Source organism: Haliotis asinina, chromosome 7 (genome assembly GCF_037392515.1).
Source record: "Haliotis asinina isolate JCU_RB_2024 chromosome 7, JCU_Hal_asi_v2, whole genome shotgun sequence".
NCBI lineage: Eukaryota > Metazoa > Mollusca > Gastropoda > Lepetellida > Haliotidae > Haliotis > Haliotis asinina.
Genome location: NC_090286.1, coordinates 112,408 through 134,786, shown reverse-complemented (window position 1 = coordinate 134,786; position 22,379 = coordinate 112,408). Strand labels below are relative to the sequence as shown.

The window sequence follows — 22,379 nt, the reverse complement described above, 5'->3', positions numbered from 1 at the left end:
CTTGCCTCTCTGACGGCTTCATGCTAAAGGCAGTCCATAAGTACAATGTTTGGGGGAAAGAAATCGTTACCAGAAATTTTGCTTGTCATGGGCATCCACCCTTGTCCCTGTCAGGGCATGGGCATCCACCCTTGTCCCTGTCAGGGCATGGGCATCCACCCTTGTCCCTGTCAGGGCATGGGCATCCACCCTTGTCCCTGTCAGGGCATGGGCATCCACCCTTGTCCCTGTCAGGGCATGGGCATCCACCCTTGTCCCTGTCAGGGCATGGGCATCCACCCTTGTCCCTGTCAGGGCACAGTCTACAAGATCTACATTTGTGGGGGAAGTTGTCTGTGAAGTGTCATACTTACCTTGTGCAGATGTAGCAGCACGAATACCCAGTGGCTTGTAGGGGTTGCCACTAGACTCAAGGGATGCACAGACATAGTCATCAAGGAATGACAATGTAAAGTCCATCTGGAATATAGTACAGTTGAACCCTGTTTATGTGGATGTTTTGGTTTCACTCAAAATTGTCCAGATAGCAAGACATCCGTTTAATTGGATCAAACAAAAAAAACTTGAAATTTGAGAGAAAGCAAATAGTAAATATTTTCCAGGTATGTACATAAAAAAATGAATAGTCAATAGCAATAACAGTGAATCATATTAACATATGATAAATGAAATAAAACCCTAGTACATGAAAGGCAGATGTCAGGTTGTCTTGGACATAATTATGTGACGTGTGAAGCTTCAGGTGGGAAGTTGGATGAAAAACATAAATCCATGACAATAAGGCACTATTTTGCCAATTGCATATTCTTTTTAAATTTTAAAGATGCACTTCTTGCCCAGAAAACATATGACATCAAGTTCTGATGTCTGCAGAAAGTACACTTCCGGACAGGATCACGACTCAAATGGCAGGCTATTTTTAGATAGATAGTAGGGGGTTGATTTATAAGTGTTATGTACAGTACAATTACAGTTTAGCTGACCATAATCATTGGAGATGAGCATATCACTAGCATTCTACTAGCAGATGACACAACACTACTCAGTCCTCAGCCAAACGGACTATAAGCCATGCTGACCTCTCTGTAATCATACGCTTGTAATGTCGGCTTAAAGCCTGCTTTTATAAGTCCTATAGGATGTGTCAAAATTTGGCGTAGAGTTATTTTTCCTTGTGCATTCTATGCCTGTGAATCATGGACAAACATCATGGAAAACAAATATGGCATCATGGAGCGAGTTCAACAGTTATTTGCTTGTATTGCTCTAAACTTCCTTGTATTGCTCAAAACTTCCATAAACAGTCATGAACCTCCTCAACTGTTCAAAATTTGGGTCTCTGGTCAATGTATGGAACCATGGACAGACTCAAACTCATGCTGTTTGGCAGGCTATGCCACACAGATACTTGAAGAACCAACGAAAGAATAATCCTGTATAGAATAGGAAAGTTTATTCCTGATAACGTGTGATGTGTAGTTAACCCATGATCTTCTGAAAATAGCTCAAAACTATGATTTCTGGTCGCATGGGAGTGAACTGACGAAGACTAGTAAATGTCCGTGCCAACTGGAATGGAGTAGAACTCTAAATAGAAAATAAGAGAACATTGAAAGCTCTGTACAAGTCGAGGATTGTGATGATGATTAACTCCTGATTACCATCCCTCTAGGTGTAATCACACCACTCATTGAAAACATGTCGCTGCATGAGTGGGCTGTGTGTATTGACATTACAGCAAACAGCATCAGCTGCTGGGACTTCAGAGCCCTGCTGTATCTGTGAAGCTGATTATGTCAGTGACTGTGATTATGTCGCTGTTCCTCCACCTCCGTTCCCTGAATGGCTACACTGCTGTACTCCTCCCATCATTACCTGTTTTACCCTGCCTCCATGTTGATAACAACAGAGTTTGTTAGTTTTCTCTGGTTGCACCAGTAGGGCCTGCACTTCTTGGAACTTCTGAAGTCAGAAATAGATGTGTCAGAATACTCGGTGGCAACATGATATAAACAGGGCATTAAAAAAGTACTCAGCCCAACTATATCCTCCATGTCCAAAGTTTCAAAAGCTTCCATTATGTTCTGAAAGAATCATTAGCAAAGCCATATACAAAATTTCATCCATATGGGTAATGTGGTTGAAGAGATATGGTCATCACAAAACATTGGGGTATAAAATTTCTTTAAAAATTGTAGAAAAAGAAAAATGATGGTCATTTGGTACCTGTTACCATATAAAACATATTCAATACAATATTCAGTGACACCCATAACAATCAACAGAAAAACATTTGGACTGCTTCATTTATATTTAGATGGGGCTGTTTTTCAAGGACACAACAATTTAAATCTTTGAAAAACACTGTGTCAAGACATTCATACTGTTTTAATACATATTCACTGTTTACAAAATATTGACAGCAGACTCTAGTGTGACCATTCAGTGTTATGTTTGAACCCTTTGCGCCACATATGAACAGTGAAAACATGAGAATCAGTTATGTCTTTATGATTACAGCATCTAAATGGGGGTGGGGGTGGGGGTGGGTATTGTATCCAAAACAAGCTTCCAGTAAACATGAACAGATGAATTGCTCTAACAAGCATCTGTAGTTTCCAAATACTTGTTTATGCACTTTAATATGTAAGTTTGATTCTAGAGGACTTCTGCCCATCTCAAATACACAAAATGTGTGAGTGTACAACCAAACATCTCTCACTTGTCTGAGTGTACAACCAAGTATCTCTCACTTATGTGACTGTACAACCAAACATCTCTCACCTCTTTGACTGTACATCCAAACATCACACCTGTTGACTGTACAAGCACACATCACTCGCTTGTGTGGCTGTACAACCAAACATCACCCACCTGTTTAACTGTATAGCCAAACATCACACCCGTTGACTGCACAAGGAAACATCACTCACTCATGTCACTGTACAAAGAAACATTGCTCCTGTGTAAATGTACAAAAAAACATTGCTCCCCTGTGTAAATGTACAAGGAAACATCACCCACCTGTGTGACTGTACAAGGAAACATCACTCACCTGTGTGACTGTACAAGGAAACATCACTCACTCGTGTGACTGTACAAGGAAACATGACACCTGTGTGACTGTACAAGGAAACATCTCTCACCTCTTTGACTGTACAAGCATACATCACTCACCTGTCGACTGTACAAGCATACATCACTCACCTGTTGAAGCTGCGGATGACTGAATGTGTAGTTGTTGAAACTGAACCAGTCTTTCACTGCTGCAGCATCAAGGATACCCTTCACCAGCAGCTTGACGAGGGAGGAGAAGACTAACCCCTGCAGGTGGGCATCAGCATCGTTGAGAAGGGGGTGACACAGAGCAGACAGAACTTGTGATGACTTTAGAGATCCAAGACCCATCTTTACTTCACCCAGAACCTGGACACATTTGTTCAAGCCATTGCAGTATGGTACCTTTGAAATGAATCTCTGTTCAGACTTGCCTCCCTTACAATGTTGACTTACAGTGATGACACCACTCTACTATGTTTGTTGTCTACTCAGCAATATTGCAGCTACACACATGTAGTCTTGACATAAATATAGACCAGACAATCCAATGACTGACACTCAAACGAGATAAATGTCAAGCAGGCAAGCCTGACCATGAGACCCTTAATTTGCATAAACATTGTTCTGAAGACCAAACATCATCAAAAACATCAAAAACTTAAATTAATCACGAAAGAAAAATTGATTTGGAGATTAATTCCATATTATTCATCAATGTTAAAAAAATCTGATCCAAGGTCCTGCACAGGCTCATCAGTGTACTCTGACTACAGCTCTATATATCTATGTTGGCAATGACTAATGTCCTACCCAAACAGCCAGGCGCATCAAGGCTGCAGGACTCGCAGCACTCTCCAAATAAGGGAGGTAACTTCCAATAAGAAACTGCTCAAATTCCTTGTCCTCCTGATTTAATTCTGAAACATTAACTTAACATTCATATTTTCTGTGTGTGAAGGGGTGATTGGTGGGTGGGGTGAGTAGTGGTGCTGTGGTTGCGGGAAGGGGTGGGTGGGGTTCATGAAGGGAGTTAAGATGTGAAGGATGAGGGGTGAGTGTACCACAAATATCTCAGACACTGGTTCATAACATCCCCCTACCACACCTGAGTCCCCTACCACACTTGAGTCTCCAACCACACATCTGAGTCTTTTAATTCATACCTGAGTATCCTTACCACACACCTGAGCCTCCTTACCACAAACCTGAGTCTCCTTATCACACACCTGACTCTCCTTATCACACACCTGACTCTCTTTACCACACACCTGACTCTCCTACCACACACTTGAGTATCCTTACCACACACCTGACTCTCCTACCACACACTTGAGTATCCTTACCACACACCTGAGCCTCCTTACCACAAACCTGAGTCTCCTTATCACACACCTGACTCTCCTTTATCACACACCTGACTCTCCTTACCACACACCTGACTCTCCTACCACACACTTGAGTCTCCTTACCACACACCTGAGCCTCCTTACCACACACTTGAGCCTCCTACCATACACCTGAGTCTCTTTAATTCATACCTGAATCTCCTTACCGTACACCTGACTCTCCTTACCACACACATGAGTCTCCTTACCACACACCTGAGTCTCCTTACCACACACCTGAGTATCCTTACCACACACTTGAGTCTCCTACCACACACGAGTATCCTTACCACACACCTGGGTCTCCTACCACAAACCTGACTCTCCTTACCACACACCTGAGTCTCCTACCACACACCTGAGTATCCTTACCACACACCTGAGTATCCTTACCACAAACCTGACTCTCCTTACCACACACTTCAGTCTCCTACCACAAACCAGTGTTTCCTTATGACACACCTGAACCATGGTTCAACCACACAAGTGTGGCCTATCCATGTACCCACGTACACGGTACGTTGAAGCCGACCCATGTACCCAGGTCTGGGAATTATTTTGAATGAGATACAAACCTTTGTCCAGCTTATCCATGAGTTTGTCAGCAAGAGCACTATTGTCTCTGTCCTCCAACAAAACAGTATTGACAGTCTTCACATACCACTGGATGTCAGGGGACCACATAAGCAGTGTTAAGAAAAGTAATAGAGATTCATGTGAAACTCGTTTAAGAGAGATAACAGAAGAGTTCAAAATTAATTAATTATTTCACATTTACACATTCAGGGCTGACATATGCTTTCTATATGTATAAAGACATACAGCTGCAGAGTTCAGGTCTACTGTCTACATAACCAATAACCTACAGCTGCAGAGTTAAGGTCTACTGTCTACATAACCAATGACCTACAGCTGCAGAGTCAAGGTCTACTGTCTACATAACCCATAACCTACAGATGCAGAGTATGGGTCTACTGTCTACATAACTAATGACCTACAGCTGCAGGGATGGGGTCTACTGTCTATGTAACCATTGACCTACAGCTGCAGAGTAGGGGTCTACTGTCTACATAACCAATAACCTTCAGCTGCAGAGTATGGGTCTACTGTCTACATAACCCATAACCTTCAGCTGCAGAGTATGGGTCTACTGTCTACATAACCAATGACCTACAGCTGCAGAGTATGGGTCTACTGTCTACATAACCAATGACCTACAGCTGCAGAGCATGGGTCTACTGTCTACATAACCAATGACCTACAGCTGCAGGGATGGGGTCTACTGTCTATGTAACCATTGACCTACAGCTGCAGAGTAGGGGTCTACTGTCTACATAACCAATAACCTTCAGCTGCAGAGTATGGGTCTACTGTCTACATAACCCATAACCTTCAGCTGCAGAGTATGGGTCTACTGTCTACATAACCAATGACCTACAGCTGCAGAGTATGGGTCTACTGTCTACATAACCAATGACCTACAGCTGCAGAGTAGGGGTCTACTGTCTACATAACCCATAACCTACAGCTGCAGAGTATGGGTCTACTGTCTACATAACCAATGACCTACAGCTGCAGGGATGGGGTCTACTGTCTATGTAACCATTGACCTTCAGCTGCAGAGTAGGGGTCTACTGTCTACATAACCCATAACCTACAGCTGCAGAGTATGGGTCTACTGTCTACATAACCAATGACCTACAGCTGCAGAGATGGGGCCTTCTGTATGCATAACCAATGACCTACAGTTGCAGACAGTAACCTATCGCTTAACAATGGTATAAGAATCGGAACCAAAATGTTGCATCACAAAAAATAAAAAAGTTGTTATCCATAAAGAATCTTTTTTCTCAATGACCAATCATTGCACAGTTGAGGTCCACACAACCAGAGATCTACAGTTATATCGAGGCTTGTTGGTGAAACATTATGATGCAGTTTTAAAAACAAATCAGGGTTAGTGGAACATGCAACTGCAGAAATATTCCACAGAATTGCTCGACCTTAGTTCACTGGATGCCTTGTCATTTTACCGAAATGTCACCAACCCTCACACTGTCTGAAACATTCCATAAACACATTGCTTAAAACATCCCACCAACCCTCACACTGTCTGAAAAAAAAACCCATACACTATCCCCTTCACACTGTCTGAAACATCCCAGTAACCCTCAAACTGTCTGAAACCAACCCATACACGATCCCCTTCACACTGTCTGAAACAGCCCACCAGCCTTCACACTGTCTGAAACATTTTATGAACGTACTGTTGGAAACATCCCACTAACCCTCACACTGTCGGAAACATCTTACTAACCCTTGCACTGTCCCCTACACACTGTCTGAAACATCCCTCCAACCTTTACACTGTCTGAAACATCCCACCAACCTTTACACTGTCTGAAACATCCCACTAGCCTTTACACTGTCTGAAACATCCCACCAACCTCTACACTGTCTGAAACATCCCACTAACCCTCACACTGTCGGAAACATCTTACTAACCCTTGCACTGTCCCCTACACACTGTCTGAAACATCCCTCCAACCTTTACACTGTCTGAAACATCCCACCAACCTTTACACTGTCTGAAACATCCCACTAGCCTCTACACTGTCTGAAACATCCCTCCAACCTTTACACTGTCCGAAACATCCCAGTAACCCTTGCACTGTCCCTGACACACTGTCTGAAACATTCCTCCAACCTTTACACTGTCTGAAACATCCCACTAGCCTTTACACTGTCTGAAACATCCCACCAACCTTTACACTGTCTGAAACATCCCACCAACCTTTACACTGTCTGAAACATCCCTTCAACCTTTACACTGTCTGAAACATCCCAGTAACCCTTGCACTGTCCCTGACACACTGTCTGAAACATCCCACCAACCTTTACATTGTCTGAAACATCCCACTAGCCTTTACACTGTCTGAAACATCCCACAAACCTTCACACAGTCTGAAACATCTTACTAACCCTTGCACTGTCCCTGACACACTGTCTGAAACATCCCTCCAACCTTTACACTGTCTGAAACATCCCACTAGCCTTCACACCGTCTGAAACATCCCACCAACCTTTACACTGTCTGAAACATCCCACCAACCTTTACACTGTCTGAAACATCCCACTAGCCTTTACACTGTCTGAAACATCCCAGTAACCTTTGCACTGTCTGAAACATCCCACCATCCTTTACACTGTCTGAAACATCCCACTAGCCTTTACACTGTCTGAAACATCCCAGTAACCTTTGCACTGTCTCTGACACACTGTCTGAAACATCCCACCAACCTTTACACTGTCTGAAACATCCCACTAGCCTTTACACTGTCTGAAACATCCCACCAACCTTTACACTGTCTGAAACATCCCCCCAACCTTTATCCTGTCTGAAACATCCCTCCAACCTTTACACTGTCTGAAACATCCCACCATCCTTTACACTGTCTGAAACATCCCACTAGCCTTTACACTGTCTGAAGCATCCAAGTAACCCTTGCACTGTCCCTGACACACTGTCTGAAACATCCCACCAACCTTTACACTGTCTAAAACATCCCACTAGCCTTTACACTGTCTGAAACATCCCACTAGCCTTTACACTGTCTGAAACATCCCACTAGCCTTTACATTGTCTGAAATATCCCTCCAACCATTACACTGTCTGAAACATCCCTCCAACCTTTACACTGTCTGAAACATCCCTCCAACCTTTACACTGTCTGAAACATCCCACCAACCTTTACACTGTCTGAAACATCCCACTAGCCTTTACACTGTCTGAAACATCCCTCCAACCTTTACACTGTCTGAAACATCCATCCAACCTTTACACTGTCCCTGACACACTGTCTGAAACATCCAACTTTTACATTGTCTGAAACATCCCACCAACCTTTACACTGTCTGAAACATCCCACCAACCCTCACACAGTCTGAAACATCTTACTAACCCTTGCACTGTTCCTCACACACTGTCTGAAACATCCCACCAACCTTTACACTGTCTGAAACATCCCACTAGCCTTTACACTGTCTGAAACATCCCACCAGCCTTTACACTGTCTGAAACATCCCTCCAACCTTTACACTGTCTGAAACATCCCAGTAACCCTTGCAATGTCCCTGACACACTGTCTGAAACATCCCACCAACCTTTTCACTGTCTGAAACATCCCTCCAACCTTTACACTGTCTGAAACATCCCTCCAACCTTTACAGTGTCTGAAACATCCCACCAACCTTTACACTGTCTGAAACATCCCTCCAACCTTTACACTGTCTGAAACATCCCTCCAACCTTTACATTGTCTGAAACATCCCACTAACCCTTGCACTGTCCCTGACACACTGAAACATCCCACCAACCTTTACACTGTCTGAAACATCCCCCCAACCTTTACACTGTCTGAAACATCCCTCCAACCTTTACACTGTCTGAAAACTGTAACACTGTAACCCTTGCACTGTCCCTGACACACTGTCTGAAACATCCCAGAAACCTTCACACTGTCTGAAACATCTCACTAACATCTACATTGTCTGAAACATCCCACCTACACTTAAACTGTCCCCAACATGTCTGGTCCCATTACACTGGATGCTATACACATCACAAAGGATAGTTTTCTGCCAATTGTGCTATCTTCTCTGCCATGTCTTTCTTCCAGAAATGGTCATCAGTCTTCTTCATGTGTTCAAACAACTTGCTGCAGATGGCCTTGACATTGGACTCATTGGCCATCTTGTACAGAAGGTGCAGCGTCTGTCACACAATCGATCATGAAATAATCAATATTTATACAATCAGTGATAATCAATCTTCATCAATGATTGTTAAGTATTTTATAGTGAATCCTATAAATTTTTTAAACCATCTTTACATCACCATCAGTAATCATGTAATTTTCTGATTAAAACTGATATTTTATACTTATCCTGACCCATGCTTATAATTCTTGTATCCTTCTTCAGTCCAAACACTGTGGAACACCTGAATCCCTTGAAGTACAATTCATTACAGCAGACATTAAGTCATTACTCATCCATGAGTATCCTCCCATGAGCCCCTGTACTTTTGGCGCGCAAATAGTCACATGACATGACATGCTCTTCACTCTCTCTGAATACTTGCCTTACTTGCAGAGATATCCAGAGTGTCATGAGAGGGGAGGATGAGAGGGTTACCTCATGAGTCATGATAAGTATAAAATATAAATTTTAATCAGAAAATGACACATTTTTCCTTATCCTGACGCTTGCTTATTATGCTTGACAGAATCTGATGAAATTGGTGGTGGGTCATGCCACATCGTGGAATCTCTGGATGTCATGTATTTTATGTCCTGTTCTGTAACTTGGTGGGATACATTTGTCAAAACTTCCATAAAAAAGTTATTTATGACATCTTCGTTTGATTTTAGACATGCTGGTGTCCTACTAGTTACCTTACAGCAACTTCATAACTGACGTTATGCATCATGACAAGATGCAGTTCTTCAGGTACAAACATAGCATACAAGTACAGAGATATAATCACTTGTCCATCCCTGTTCCGAGACGTGCGCAACTCAAGGGAGTGTATTGGCATCAAGTCACATGAAAAAGGGTGAGATTTTCTCAGTATGTTTTAGGAACCGTTAGTTGTTGTGCTACAACTAATGGACTGAATTGGTGAATGCCAGCGACATCTTTGGTGGCAATATCTCTGAGGTAGTGGTTGGCAAACACCATATCACATTTCCAAAATCAGCAGTTGTTATCAAGCAGTTTCCATGTAAAGCGAGTGTTGAGGCTATGGCTCGTACTTCGCGTGGGTTGGAGGCTTGTGATGGCACAAGGCCTACTGCTTTATATGCTCGGAAAATACTGGTTCTCATCCATACCAATATAGTATTCCTTGAAACTTCTGTGGGTGTTTCATTTGAATAGGTGCTTGAATTTCTGTCTCCTCGTTTTAGTCCGTTGAATGAAGATTTTCAATGCTCTGACAGGACACAAGGATAAATCTTGCATGTGGTTTGTAACAAGTACTGTTGATAATGCTGGAATATGAAAGTGTCTGTCAGGTTGTCCTGGCAACTGATTTTTAGCAATAAAATCCCATCTGAGTTCAAGGTACACACTATCTCAATGAGCTGTTTTCTGAAAGTGTGTTCACCCATAGTCCAAAGCATGTATCTGGAGTTAAGAATAATATTTAAGTAGTTTATTCATCTGACTGAGTTGGAAAACACACGGCTGCTGTCACTGCAATTACTGTCTTGTACAGACAGTGTGAGGTACAAGGAGCCAAGAAAATTTGTAAGTAGTTAATGAATGTTAATTATATTGATGGACATTTTTGATAGGGCCACAAAGTTTGGTGAATTTACATTTCGTCATGTTGCCATTGTACATGGAGTTAATGCTAGGAAGCAAGATACTCGTGTAGGATTCAAAACTATTTAGTTGTGTCTAAATAATGTTTTCTTTCATTTAAACAGTTTGATCCAAATGAACGTATGAAGTTAACGTCAAAGCTGCAGCATCAAGTAAGAGTCTGCGGACAATAAACAAGTTCAAGATAAAGGCCTGACTATGTTTCTACCTCTGCAATAAAGTTAAAAAAAACTTTCAAGGATTAATAATCAGTTAAAAAAAGTATGTTTGACAACAAAAGTGATACAGGAGAGTCTACTAATATTCATACTAAAATGGAAAATGGTAGCATTGACAGTAATGAAGGTCGTGAGACTGCAGAAAAAAATTCAAAATTAAGAAGACAAAGAGGAGGAATAATGTCTTCATTTACTGAGGTGGAGAATCTCCCGAGGGACAAAATTCGTGAAAAGGCCTCTGTGGTTTTGGCTGACTTAGCGGACAAGCAAAAAGACAACATTGAAGGAATTATGACCAGTCTTATACAGAACACTATGAACTTGAAAGATCTTGCTGGGAATGTTCCTGATGAATAGAGTCAAGCTGAGACATATTACATTCAGGGGAAAGAAAGGTATGTACAGTTAATGACTGGCATTAAGGTATAGAGGCTACTGTCAGAAAGTAATCCAGGAATTGATAAAGAGGATGTGCGTCCAGAAGACTCTGCAAGTCAGGCTTGTGGGAGTCATGCATCATCTGTGAGTTCAAGGGCTAAGGCTGCTGTGAAGAAAGTTGCTATGCGTGTGCGAGCAGCAGAAACAACATGAACTGAAGCTGGAACAATTACATCAAAATCTTCAAATAGAGGCAGATATAGCTGTTGCTGAAGCAGAAGAGCAAGTTTATGAAGAAATAAGAAGTGCATCTCAGAAAAAAGAGATGTATTGAAGGATACAGGTTTAAGTCTTGATGGCTTAGTACAGGGCAAGGTTCACACAAAGGAGGATAAGCATTTAGATCCTTTGGCAAAGGAGTGGGCACACCGGAAGTCTTATCTATCAGATAATCAAACCTTGTCACAACATAATCAATAGGAGCAGCAGATAAAGAAACAGGGTCAACATAGCATCGTGGATGGAACACAGGTGACAATGTGACAAGTGACAATCTGACAGGTGACAATGTGACAAGTGACAATCTGACAGGTGACAATCTGACACGCAATGATAAAATGCTCTAAATGGAACAACAGATGTTGATTGTTATTCAGCTTCCCAAAACAGAGCGTATGATGTTTGATAGGGACCCTCTAAAATATTGGATTTTTATTCGTTCATTTTACAACAGCATTGAGAACACAAATGTCAGTGACAGAGCAAAGCCTACTCGTCTTCTCCAGCACTGCACCAGTAAAACCCTTGGAGTTATTGAATGTTGTGCTGTGATGTAGCCACATGTAGGATAGCCTGAAGCTAAACTATTGTTTTGGCAACCAACATGTAATATCAAAGGTTTGGATTGAAAAGGTCACTGGCATTGAAACTCTGTCAGCTTTGATTGAGACAGCTGTGAAAGAAGCAAACAATCCGGTATTTGGTACAGAGAGTCTAACTTCAAAGGAGATGAAAAATCCCAAAGCCTAATTCTGTAAAGCCTGCTGTGTCCAGCTTTATCCTTCAAGCTAACAAGGAAAGTGGCATCTCAGCTAGGACTATAACTCTTACAAGAACCTAAACAATCAGCACAGGGCTGGAGGATGACCTGCATGTAAGTGTTGTTTAGGAGATCATGCCATGTATGTGAGTAATAAATTCAAAGAAATGACTCTACAGAAAAGGCTGGACTTTGCGAAGGAACATATGTTATGTTTTAATAGCTTTTCAACTCAACACATGTCTTATAGCTGTAAAAAACCAAGTCTTTGTCAGGTTGATGGTTGCACCCACAAGCACTCAAGATTGCTGCACTAAGGCTTACAGACATTGGTAAAGTCTGGAGGGATCTACATTGACATGAGAGTGTGGACTCAAACTCATTCAAAGTATAATTCTGTCGGTGGTGGTGTTAAGAGGGCTGGTGTGTCCAGAACAGCGCTGCCTATTGTCCCCATACTATAATGTTGTACAGCTTATTTGTTGAAACTGGGATTTTAGTGATTCTCACGGAAATGTGTGGTCGTGATTTATTTCTTGAAAGCTTACATTACTTTTGAAACTAGAACCAGTTGTTTTTTGTTTCCTGTTTACTTCTAGAATGACAGCATGTTATATGGAATTATTTCATATCACCCAGAATTCAAAATGGCCACTAAGATGGCCGCCATTGTAGTTTTACTACTTATACATAGCAGAGGACTTAATTTGTACTGATATATAAAATAAACAATTGATTTGGTGTCACATGTTTATCACAGTATAGAAAAAGAACTAAATTTCAATGGTATGGTTAATAAAAGCTTCACATTCCTAAAATATTTGATGAAATAACATTATTCCAAGTGTATGCTTCATGGTCGACAACTGCACCTAATCTCTTGTTGTAGCTATTCAAAGTGGCCTGTCACATAACTCTTAATCACTTTTGATACATTCCGAAGCTTACAACTAACTCTCCTCTTCACTCTCCTGTCTATCATATGTTACAACATGTCAAAATTGGAGTCATCTACAAGTCCAAGCTGTTTGGGCAAAAATCACCTGCCATACAAAAAGACATGTCTCCGTGCACAATAGATCAGTCCATCTGCATTGACATAAGATATCTCTGCTGACTTACTGATTTTATTGCATTTACTCGATGTCAGTAAGACATCAGTATGACTTCAGTAAGACAATTCCCAATGTCCAACGTTCTATATGTTCTAAAATGGGAAGGAGTGATACCACACAAGATTGCCATATGACGAACGGAGTCTCTGTACTTCAGTCTTAATGAGGATGTGTGTACACATACTATAGTTGGGCATCAGTTGCAATACGTTTGTACAGAGTTTCTAGCAGGTCCACATCCATTCACAGACAGATGAAACTCGACCACATTATGTTCTAAGTTATTCCATGCAAACATTCTCAAAACCAAATGAATTGCTCTTAAGAAGATTGTAGCATATTTCTACTCGGTTCTAAAAGAGCGCAATGGATTCTCATCAAGTTCTACTCGCGTTAGTATGTTTATGTAGGTCTCACACAGGTCTTACTACATAGCTGTCAACCCTGCAAGTGCAAAAAACAATATGTAGGGGAAACTAAAAGATGCTTCAAAACGAGGCCAAACGAACACTTTGCCAACATCACTCACAACAGAGACAAACCTATTGCGATTCATTTCAAGTCATAAAAGCATGGCAAATCAGATCTCACCTATGAGATCATGGCACAACTCAGAGAAGACCCTGAACTTGCCAGCGCCACCCAAAAGAGGAGATCCCTCGGACTTAGGTGGATATTCAGACTCCACACGTTCGCCCCGCAAAGCCTCAACAACAAAATAGTTGGCTAAGGTAACCTCTTAGTCTTCTCTACTTTTGTATCTGTTCTGATACCAAAGCCACTATTTAGTAGACACATAAGGCACCCACAGTCATTATGACGTGGCCCCACTATGACGTAATAACCTATGGCGTCATCTGCCAAGTCTGATGATTCCATCGACAGTTGGAACAATTCTTCAAGATGTCAACACTTACATGTCCTACGTGCTCTGGGAAGTTTACCAGAAAAGATACCCTCACACGGCACATCAACACAACGCATGGCAATAGCCGGCATGAATGGGTGCCAAGTTTGCACCAAAACATACAAACGCTGGGACGATTGGCTGAAACACTTTCGGCGCAATCACCACAAATACACCATGGACAATCCTAATAACTTCATGGATCACATTCAGGTTTTGGACGCTATGAAGTCCTCGCAAGTCACCGATAAGGTAATTCACTTTGTGCCAAATAAACACTGGCAACACAGACTGTTTGACACCATCTACTATGGCCCTATGCTGAAGCCGGCATTCACCAACTGGGACGACCTGAATTCTGACATTCAAAATCTCATTAAAAAGCCCTGGCCAGTTCACCCTCTACAATGCTGCAATGACCTACGCAATCCGGCGCAACTCTGTTGGCAGTTGAACCTACCAAAAATAATTTCAAGCCTTGCCAGCAACACAAGCACAACCCTTCCGTAAGTTGAACTGCTGCCAAACATAATTTGGAGCCCTGCCAGCAGCACTGGCACAACTCCGCTGGCAGTTTAACCACTGCCAATACGCACAATGGTTAAAGACGTCATAAACGTCAACCACCAACACCTGCTTACTGTGATGTCACACCACCGCCCACCGGCGCATACAGAGTATATAAATGGCTGCACAGCCACTGCAGAGCGGTCTGATGAATTCATATCAAATGAAACCAGTCACCCCCCTGCAACTTACATAAAGCGCCTATCCCACTCTGAGGTGGCCCATCGTCTGTTTTACTTTGAACTCTTTCTAAGACAAACTTTTGGTCACCTTTACATCGACTGAACCTGAAACTGAAAACCTCTTCTTCATTGATTCCCAAAAAGGCCCAGGGATGAGAAGCTCCACACAACAAATGGGTCACAATTTTGATGTTCACAAATAGTCATTACATCTTGTGGACAGGTTTTTGTACCCAATGTATAAGTAGTAAAACTACAATATTTTGAATTCTTTAACATTAATAAATAAACAAATCACGACCACACATCTCAAAGAATATGCTGAATATTACCATGACATGACCATACAAAGTAACTTGTTTTGAGCCCTAGCCACCACTTTAGAACAGACAAGCATCAAAAACATCAAAAGTATCAACTTTGAATGTAAATGGACACATTCGGTGCTAATATGTATGTAAAAGTAAGTGCAGAGTGCATCATGTCTTTGTGCATCCTTGAGTGGTCAACAAAGGGATTTGTAGAAAGTCATCCCTGCGCCACACGGTAGAGGGATCATCATGTCTTCTTGCATCCCTGGAGTGGTTGTCACTCTGTAAATGCTTCCATGAAGGCCTAGAAGTGGAGACCACATCTGATTAAGATGACGAACGGTGAAGACATCTGTGATGATCGAGGGATGCAGTCGGTGAATAATTTCAGTAGTATCTGGATATGTGCATGCATGCACCCGCTGAGTCGATGCATGATGCATCCTCTAAACTGCATCAAGATGATACAGATGATGGTGAAAATTTTATTGAATGGGAACGTTCACACATTGCATCCTTTAAACTGCATCAAGATGATGAAGCTAATGGTTAAGATCTATGTGAACAGGAGCGTTCACCTACTGCATCCTTTAAACTGAGTCAAGATGCATTTTCTTAATCTGACAAACCCGTTGCAGCTGTCAAACTGTCACAATGGATGACTAAATGCTGCAGTGGTTGCTACGCAGAAGCATCTGATGTGTTGAGTGTCGACGTTGCTGATGTCTGCGTTGTATGTAGACTCTCTGAAGGTTGCAGTGTCATTGTAGAGGCAGTAGATGAAGGTCTACTAGATGCTGCATGTTGCGCTGATTCTCTGAAGCTCTGCACCTCAGAGGTGTTGAGATACGTCACAGATGGCTCGTTCGTTGGGAGGGACAATATCAACGTTGAAGGACTTTGAAGAAGAGCTGGTCCGTTGTTTCAGCAAAGATCTAGAGGTTGAAGACTAGTCTAGGGGAACATATAGATGACTTCAACCTCTGTGGTTGAGATGACATCGATTCTGATGACTAGGATCTAATCTCCATGCTATCTCGACAGCGCCCCAGGAATATGTCTGGTGATTCACTATAAGAATGAATACGAATCGAATTGCCAGACATGAAATCAGAGAGTCTATGTCAAAAAATGTTTTAGCACGTATTTGAATAGTAAACAAATACAAACAAAATTCTTACCAAATTCACATGAACAATAGAAGAACACAGAACATGCAAGTAAGATATAATAATACAGAACAGCCACAGACAGCTGTAACCTGCACCAGAAGCATGATTTCATCAGTGAAAACGTAATCTCACATGATAAGATGTATGCTCAACAACATAATAAAATCCATAAATTTATCAACAATTCCATATTGTAATGATAATTAATACAAACCGAAGCCATACAATGCTAATTTTTTTGTAAAGGACCAAAATATAAAAGGATATTAAATGCGATATCGGGATTCAACCATCCAACCATCATGCTGGGCGATGGAAGTGAGAGTGACAAGAATGGCAGTCATGTGACCGAGTTGCACGCCAATGCATGGGCTAAAGGGAGTCTGCTTGTGGGTGAGTGTTTCAATTTAAGAAGGGAACTTAAGGGATTCCAGTGTTCCACTATGTTCAGATAGAAGGAGACAAGCGTAATAAGCATGAATCAGGATAAGGAAATATGTTAAGTTTTGACAAGGATACAACGTGAGGTGAAAGAGCAAACGTCAGTGCAAGAAGGTAAATATAAACGCGGGTCAACAGCCGACAACCGATATTTGCAACGCAAACAAGTTTTCATCAAACGTTATGTACAATTTGGTTATAACTTTGTTACGTAATGTAAATACGGATCAAAAACTGACACAGCTGCAATTTAGTTGACTATAAGGATGAAACTACTAAAGGATATCGTATCGGGACCCCTGTGCCCTATCATGGAATAATAATTTATACAAAAATTCATATATTACCACTACAAGCATTATACATTAGGATTCAGATATTAAGAAAATATACACATAGATTATTAATTTCTTCATGACCAGTGGTAGCTTAGAGGAAGACACAAGCTTAAAGAAAAAACTAATTTCATAGATCTCCAACTCCACAAGGGTTTAAAATTACAAGTGCATTGTTTAAAGATGTTTGTACATAAATCTTAGCCTGAGATATTCAAAATGCCACGGTTAGGCAAACCGTTAAGACATTAAGACAAAAGCTGAATCTAGACAGTTTAATGAGCTTCTTTGAAGAAAACATATCATTAGTACAACAGTGTGAAAACATTTTTAATCAGGGTCATTAACCCCCTGGATGCCGAGTTTTTTCTCAGGCGCACATTTTCGTAAGGTTTGTAAAGTGAACGTTGTGCGAGAATTGCGCTCGTGTGGTCCTGGATCTGCGTACGGCCATAAAATTGCACAGAAATGTAGAATATTTAATTTCCTATCCGTTGGTATAAATATAAGTGCGGCTACCTCAGGGGTTTGAGAAACAGACACTGCTAAAGGTTGTCAAAACTTTTGTGTGTGTTGAAAAACAGTAAATTTCTCCGTTTCTTATCGTGCACCAATAATTGCACTCTGCTACGACTTTTTTTATTTGGCATCTTTACGGAAAGTGTGAGCGAAGAAAATACAGCTTGATATCTGAACGACATAAGTGTATATGAAATGGGTGTATGTGCTAATGCATAACATCACACTCACAAAGTAAAAAATGACCAACAATAAATGTCAAAACTCGATTTTCTTCTATGACGTCAAACTTCGACAGAGAGGTCATGCACGTATAAAGATAAGGGGGCATAACTCCACTATGGTTTACATTAGGAATTCATTTAGGAAATACACTTTTCTTCTTATGATTATGAAATTATTTCACTTTTTCAGTACAGAAGTATTAGAATATGGACGTAAGGCTTGTCCAAAGTAAGACACGACCTGGTTTATAAATTTTTAACAATTTTCGTATAAATATTGTTTGAGTTAGATATTCTGCCATCAGATATATTTTAATCCAATTTGAATTGACTTTACTATCGAAAAAAATGATAATGAATCATGAAACTTTTTTGACAAACTCGCAACTGGTCAATTAATATTCATAATTGTTTTGTCTATAAAAACCACACAAACCAATACACTGAACAAGACAATTCCTTTAAATAGTAGTATGTGTGCCCCTACATTTCATAAAATGTACAAATCATTTTCATTAATATTATCACTTTTACTTATAAGTTGGAATTAAATCGCTGTTTATTAACCTGTTCATATGAAACTGCAATATGTGTCCCAACGTATTGAACATTGCACATCATGGGAACTAAAGCACATGTTGCAGTAATGGCTACGTGTGATCTTCCAACACTTGTGTAGAGGATTAAAATGTGGTATAGTACACTTACTGAGTCAATTTCCCATGTAAATATTATTCAAACAATCAAAAGCTTTCAAAGAATATAAACGCATACCTTATATCCACACGTGATATGGTGTTGAACATGGATATATGTAGATACTGAAATCAATTTCATGAAAAAATATCTGAACGATGCGCAAAATATACATCACAATACTAAAAGTGCAATCGGAATGGTATGGGCATTGTGTTTACTCTTGTTTAACTGACCTTCACCTCAAAACAATTGCCTAATATGTGCAACAATGTTGACGTGTGACATCACTACCGATGACCGATTTCTTTCAAAATGGTGGCTTCGCTGAGAAGGGTACACAGGATTTGCGAGGACTTTTTGCTTGATTCAGGGATCTTTTGTATATAAATGTGAGATGTAAGTAATCAGAATTATTCTGGCTATCTGTGTATTGTTATATGTTCTTATCGTTTACATTGTAAATGACGGAAGAAGCCAGAAATGCCGATAAGTACCGTTGTCGTTCTGCGTGATTTTGCGTCAGTCATGGTGTCACGCTGCACTAAAAGTTTGACAGTTTCTTATGTATTACAAAATGTTTACATTTCAGTCAAGCGCTGTCTTTCGAGCACAGCGTTCGTTTTCATACAAAGTATATTTCATTTCGTTTTGTCTAGACAGTTGGTATTGGTGACAAAGACCATGTGTAATTTGATTCTAAGATGCTTGGGGAATTCAATGATGCATTTGTTGCAGCTAACTATGAAGTATACATGATGTAATAGGCGTCTCAATACCGGCCTTCTCGAAACGTGATTTTGTAAACACTATACAATATGGCGGAAAGCGCATTTCGGCGTTCGTGTAAGTGTACATCCCAACCGATTCTGGGAACATCGGTGACGTTTCAGAATTGCCATTTTTGAAGTTCATTACTCCCAGTATTATCCGATTTTCACATTTCAAAACATACTGCAAATAACGCTGTGAATCTCGATTTTGTACAGTTTGAAAAATGGCGACATGTACGATGAAGCCTATTTTGAAAGGCAATCTTAAGCACTTTAGCTTGGTCTGAGATAATAGTGGATGGTATCAAGAAACAGGGAATTTTCCGCAGAATTCAAAACTGTGAAGTGTTTATATGCACGGTATATTTAGAATTTTAATGGACTTCCAAGTGAGGTATGTAGAGGAAGGACATATATGTCCCTGTGGCATCCAGGGGGTTAAGCCATGGCCCAGTGAAGCACATGTATTGTAATCCAAGCCATTATAATTGACACATCAAAACAGGCTTGGATAGAACTAGCCCAAGCATACAGTAAATGTGCCAGCAGGATTAATGCCACTTAAGATAGGATTAATAGGATTAAGAGCACTCCCCTCTGCTTGGTTATTCCAGTAGGTCACACCTGACTCTGTATATTCAGTATTTCATTGGTTATTATAGGGCACACCCATTTCGTACCTTTTAACGAGCCACAACCTTTTCATTGTTTCAAGTTTAGTTAAATAGCTTCCAACTGCAATTGTCCATCAGAAGGGTTTAGACTTCCAACTCAGACCAACTCTAGCCCTCAGCCCAGAGGGTTGTACCAACTCTCTGTGGCCACCCTTGTTATTCTACTTTTTGTTAATAAAATTGTAATTAGCTTCTTGTGACTTCAGACTCTTTAAGAATGAAGATTTTTATGGATATCAACTTCTTTATGAGAGAACACAACGTTTCGGAGTTAATGCTTACTCCTTCATCAGGTGATTGAGAAAGGGATACAGAGGTGTATTTATATGTACAGGTAAAACAATAACAAAGTAACAAGTGGAATGAGTTAACGAAAGCTAGTATAAACAAGCACTGATAGGAAGCCGATAGTTAAGATAACAATGATGGAAGCCAATGGTAATGCATTACAGTTGATTGGATATGTTTACATAACATGATTGGGGATAAGGGTGGAAGCCAATGGTGATACATTACGCATGATAGGATGATGTACATAACACACAATAGGGGGTGAGCATGTTTACATGAGGATTGGTGATGTACAAACACAAGTATGTACTCGGGTAGATAGGCTATACATGAATTACATCGATAGAATGTACACAGGTAGATGAGATTAATTTATCAATAAGTCCCAGGCACTTGGTAGGTACACTCCTTGGTCGCGGTTGATGGCTGGTTTCTGTCTCCGGATCTCGATGGCCTCTTGCAGTTTCCTTTGGCGCCAGTTGTTGTTGTTGGTAGATAGTATCCTAGTGTCCTCCCATCGAATTGAGTGTTCAGGGTTCTTGAGTATGTGTTCAGAGATGGCCGATTTCTGGTCGAGTTTCCTGACTGAGGTCTGATGTTCCTTCATTCTGGTGTTGATTGGTCTCAGGGTTTCTCCAATGTATAGATCGCCACAGTTGCAAGGGATCTGGTAGATGCATCCTCTCGGGTTAGGGTGTTCACAGCTGGGTCCTTTACCGTTGGCTTTTAGGTAGGTCTTGATGGTCTTGCCACTGGAGAAGGTGACATCGATTCATGACCTCCTTCGAGGAAGCAGCCCTCTCCACAGCTCCGTTCCAGCCCCTCTGTTGGTACCGCAAAGTCGACGACACCTTCACCACCATCGCCTATGACAACGACCCCAATGAGCTCCTCAACCACCTCAACGACCAACATCCAAGAATCAAGTTCACCATGGAGACTGAGACCAACCAACACCTGCCCTTCCTTGATGTATCCCTCCACACCACAGACGATGGACTTAGAACCTCAGTTTACCGCAAGCCGACGCACACCGACCAGTACATCCACTACAACTCCTGCCACCACCCTCAGATCAAGCAAGCTATCATCGCCACCCTTACCAGACGTGCCAAAGCCCTCTGCCACCCCGATGCCCTAAACAATGAACTGGACCACCTCAGAAAGACATTCACCACACTCAACGGTTACCCTCCCCAGCTCGTCACAGCCACCATCAACAAGACCCTTAAGGACCGAGAACCCCGCCCCAAACCTTCTCCATCACCCATCAGAGTAACCATACCCTACCTTGGCCCCATCAGTCATCAAATATCACGCCTCATCAAGACCAAAGCCAGCATCGATGTCACCTTCTCCAGTGGCAAGACCATCAAGACCTACCTAAAAGCCAACGGTAAAGGACCCAGCTGTGAACACCCTAACCCGAGAGGATGCATCTACCAGATCCCTTGCAACTGTGGCGACCTATACATTGGAGAAACCCTGAGACCAATCAACACCAGAATGAAGGAACATCAGACCTCAGTCAGGAAACTCGACCAGAAATCGGCCATCTCTGAACACATACTCAAGAACCCTGAACACTCAATTCGATGGGAGGACACTAGGATACTATCTACCAACAACAACAACTGGCGCCAAAGGAAACTGCAAGAGGCCATCGAGATCCGGAGACAGAAACCAGCCATCAACCGCGACC

At 41.4% G+C, this 22,379-nt stretch overlaps 1 protein-coding gene across 1 annotated transcript in view; it reads right to left on the bottom strand.

The window, feature by feature from the left end:
- LOC137291492 (AP-4 complex subunit epsilon-1-like) overlaps nt 1-22,379 on the bottom strand; it is a 92,167-nt gene that overhangs the window by 10,794 nt on the left and 58,994 nt on the right. The window contains exons 11-16 of the mRNA XM_067822851.1: nt 9,080-9,219; nt 5,021-5,127; nt 3,871-3,977; nt 3,208-3,426; nt 1,876-1,962; nt 354-459 (exon numbers count right to left, since the gene is read on the bottom strand). Of these exons, the coding sequence (XP_067678952.1) occupies nt 354-459; nt 1,876-1,962; nt 3,208-3,426; nt 3,871-3,977; nt 5,021-5,127; nt 9,080-9,219 (766 nt within the window). The remainder of the gene's footprint in view (nt 1-353; nt 460-1,875; nt 1,963-3,207; nt 3,427-3,870; nt 3,978-5,020; nt 5,128-9,079; nt 9,220-22,379) is intronic.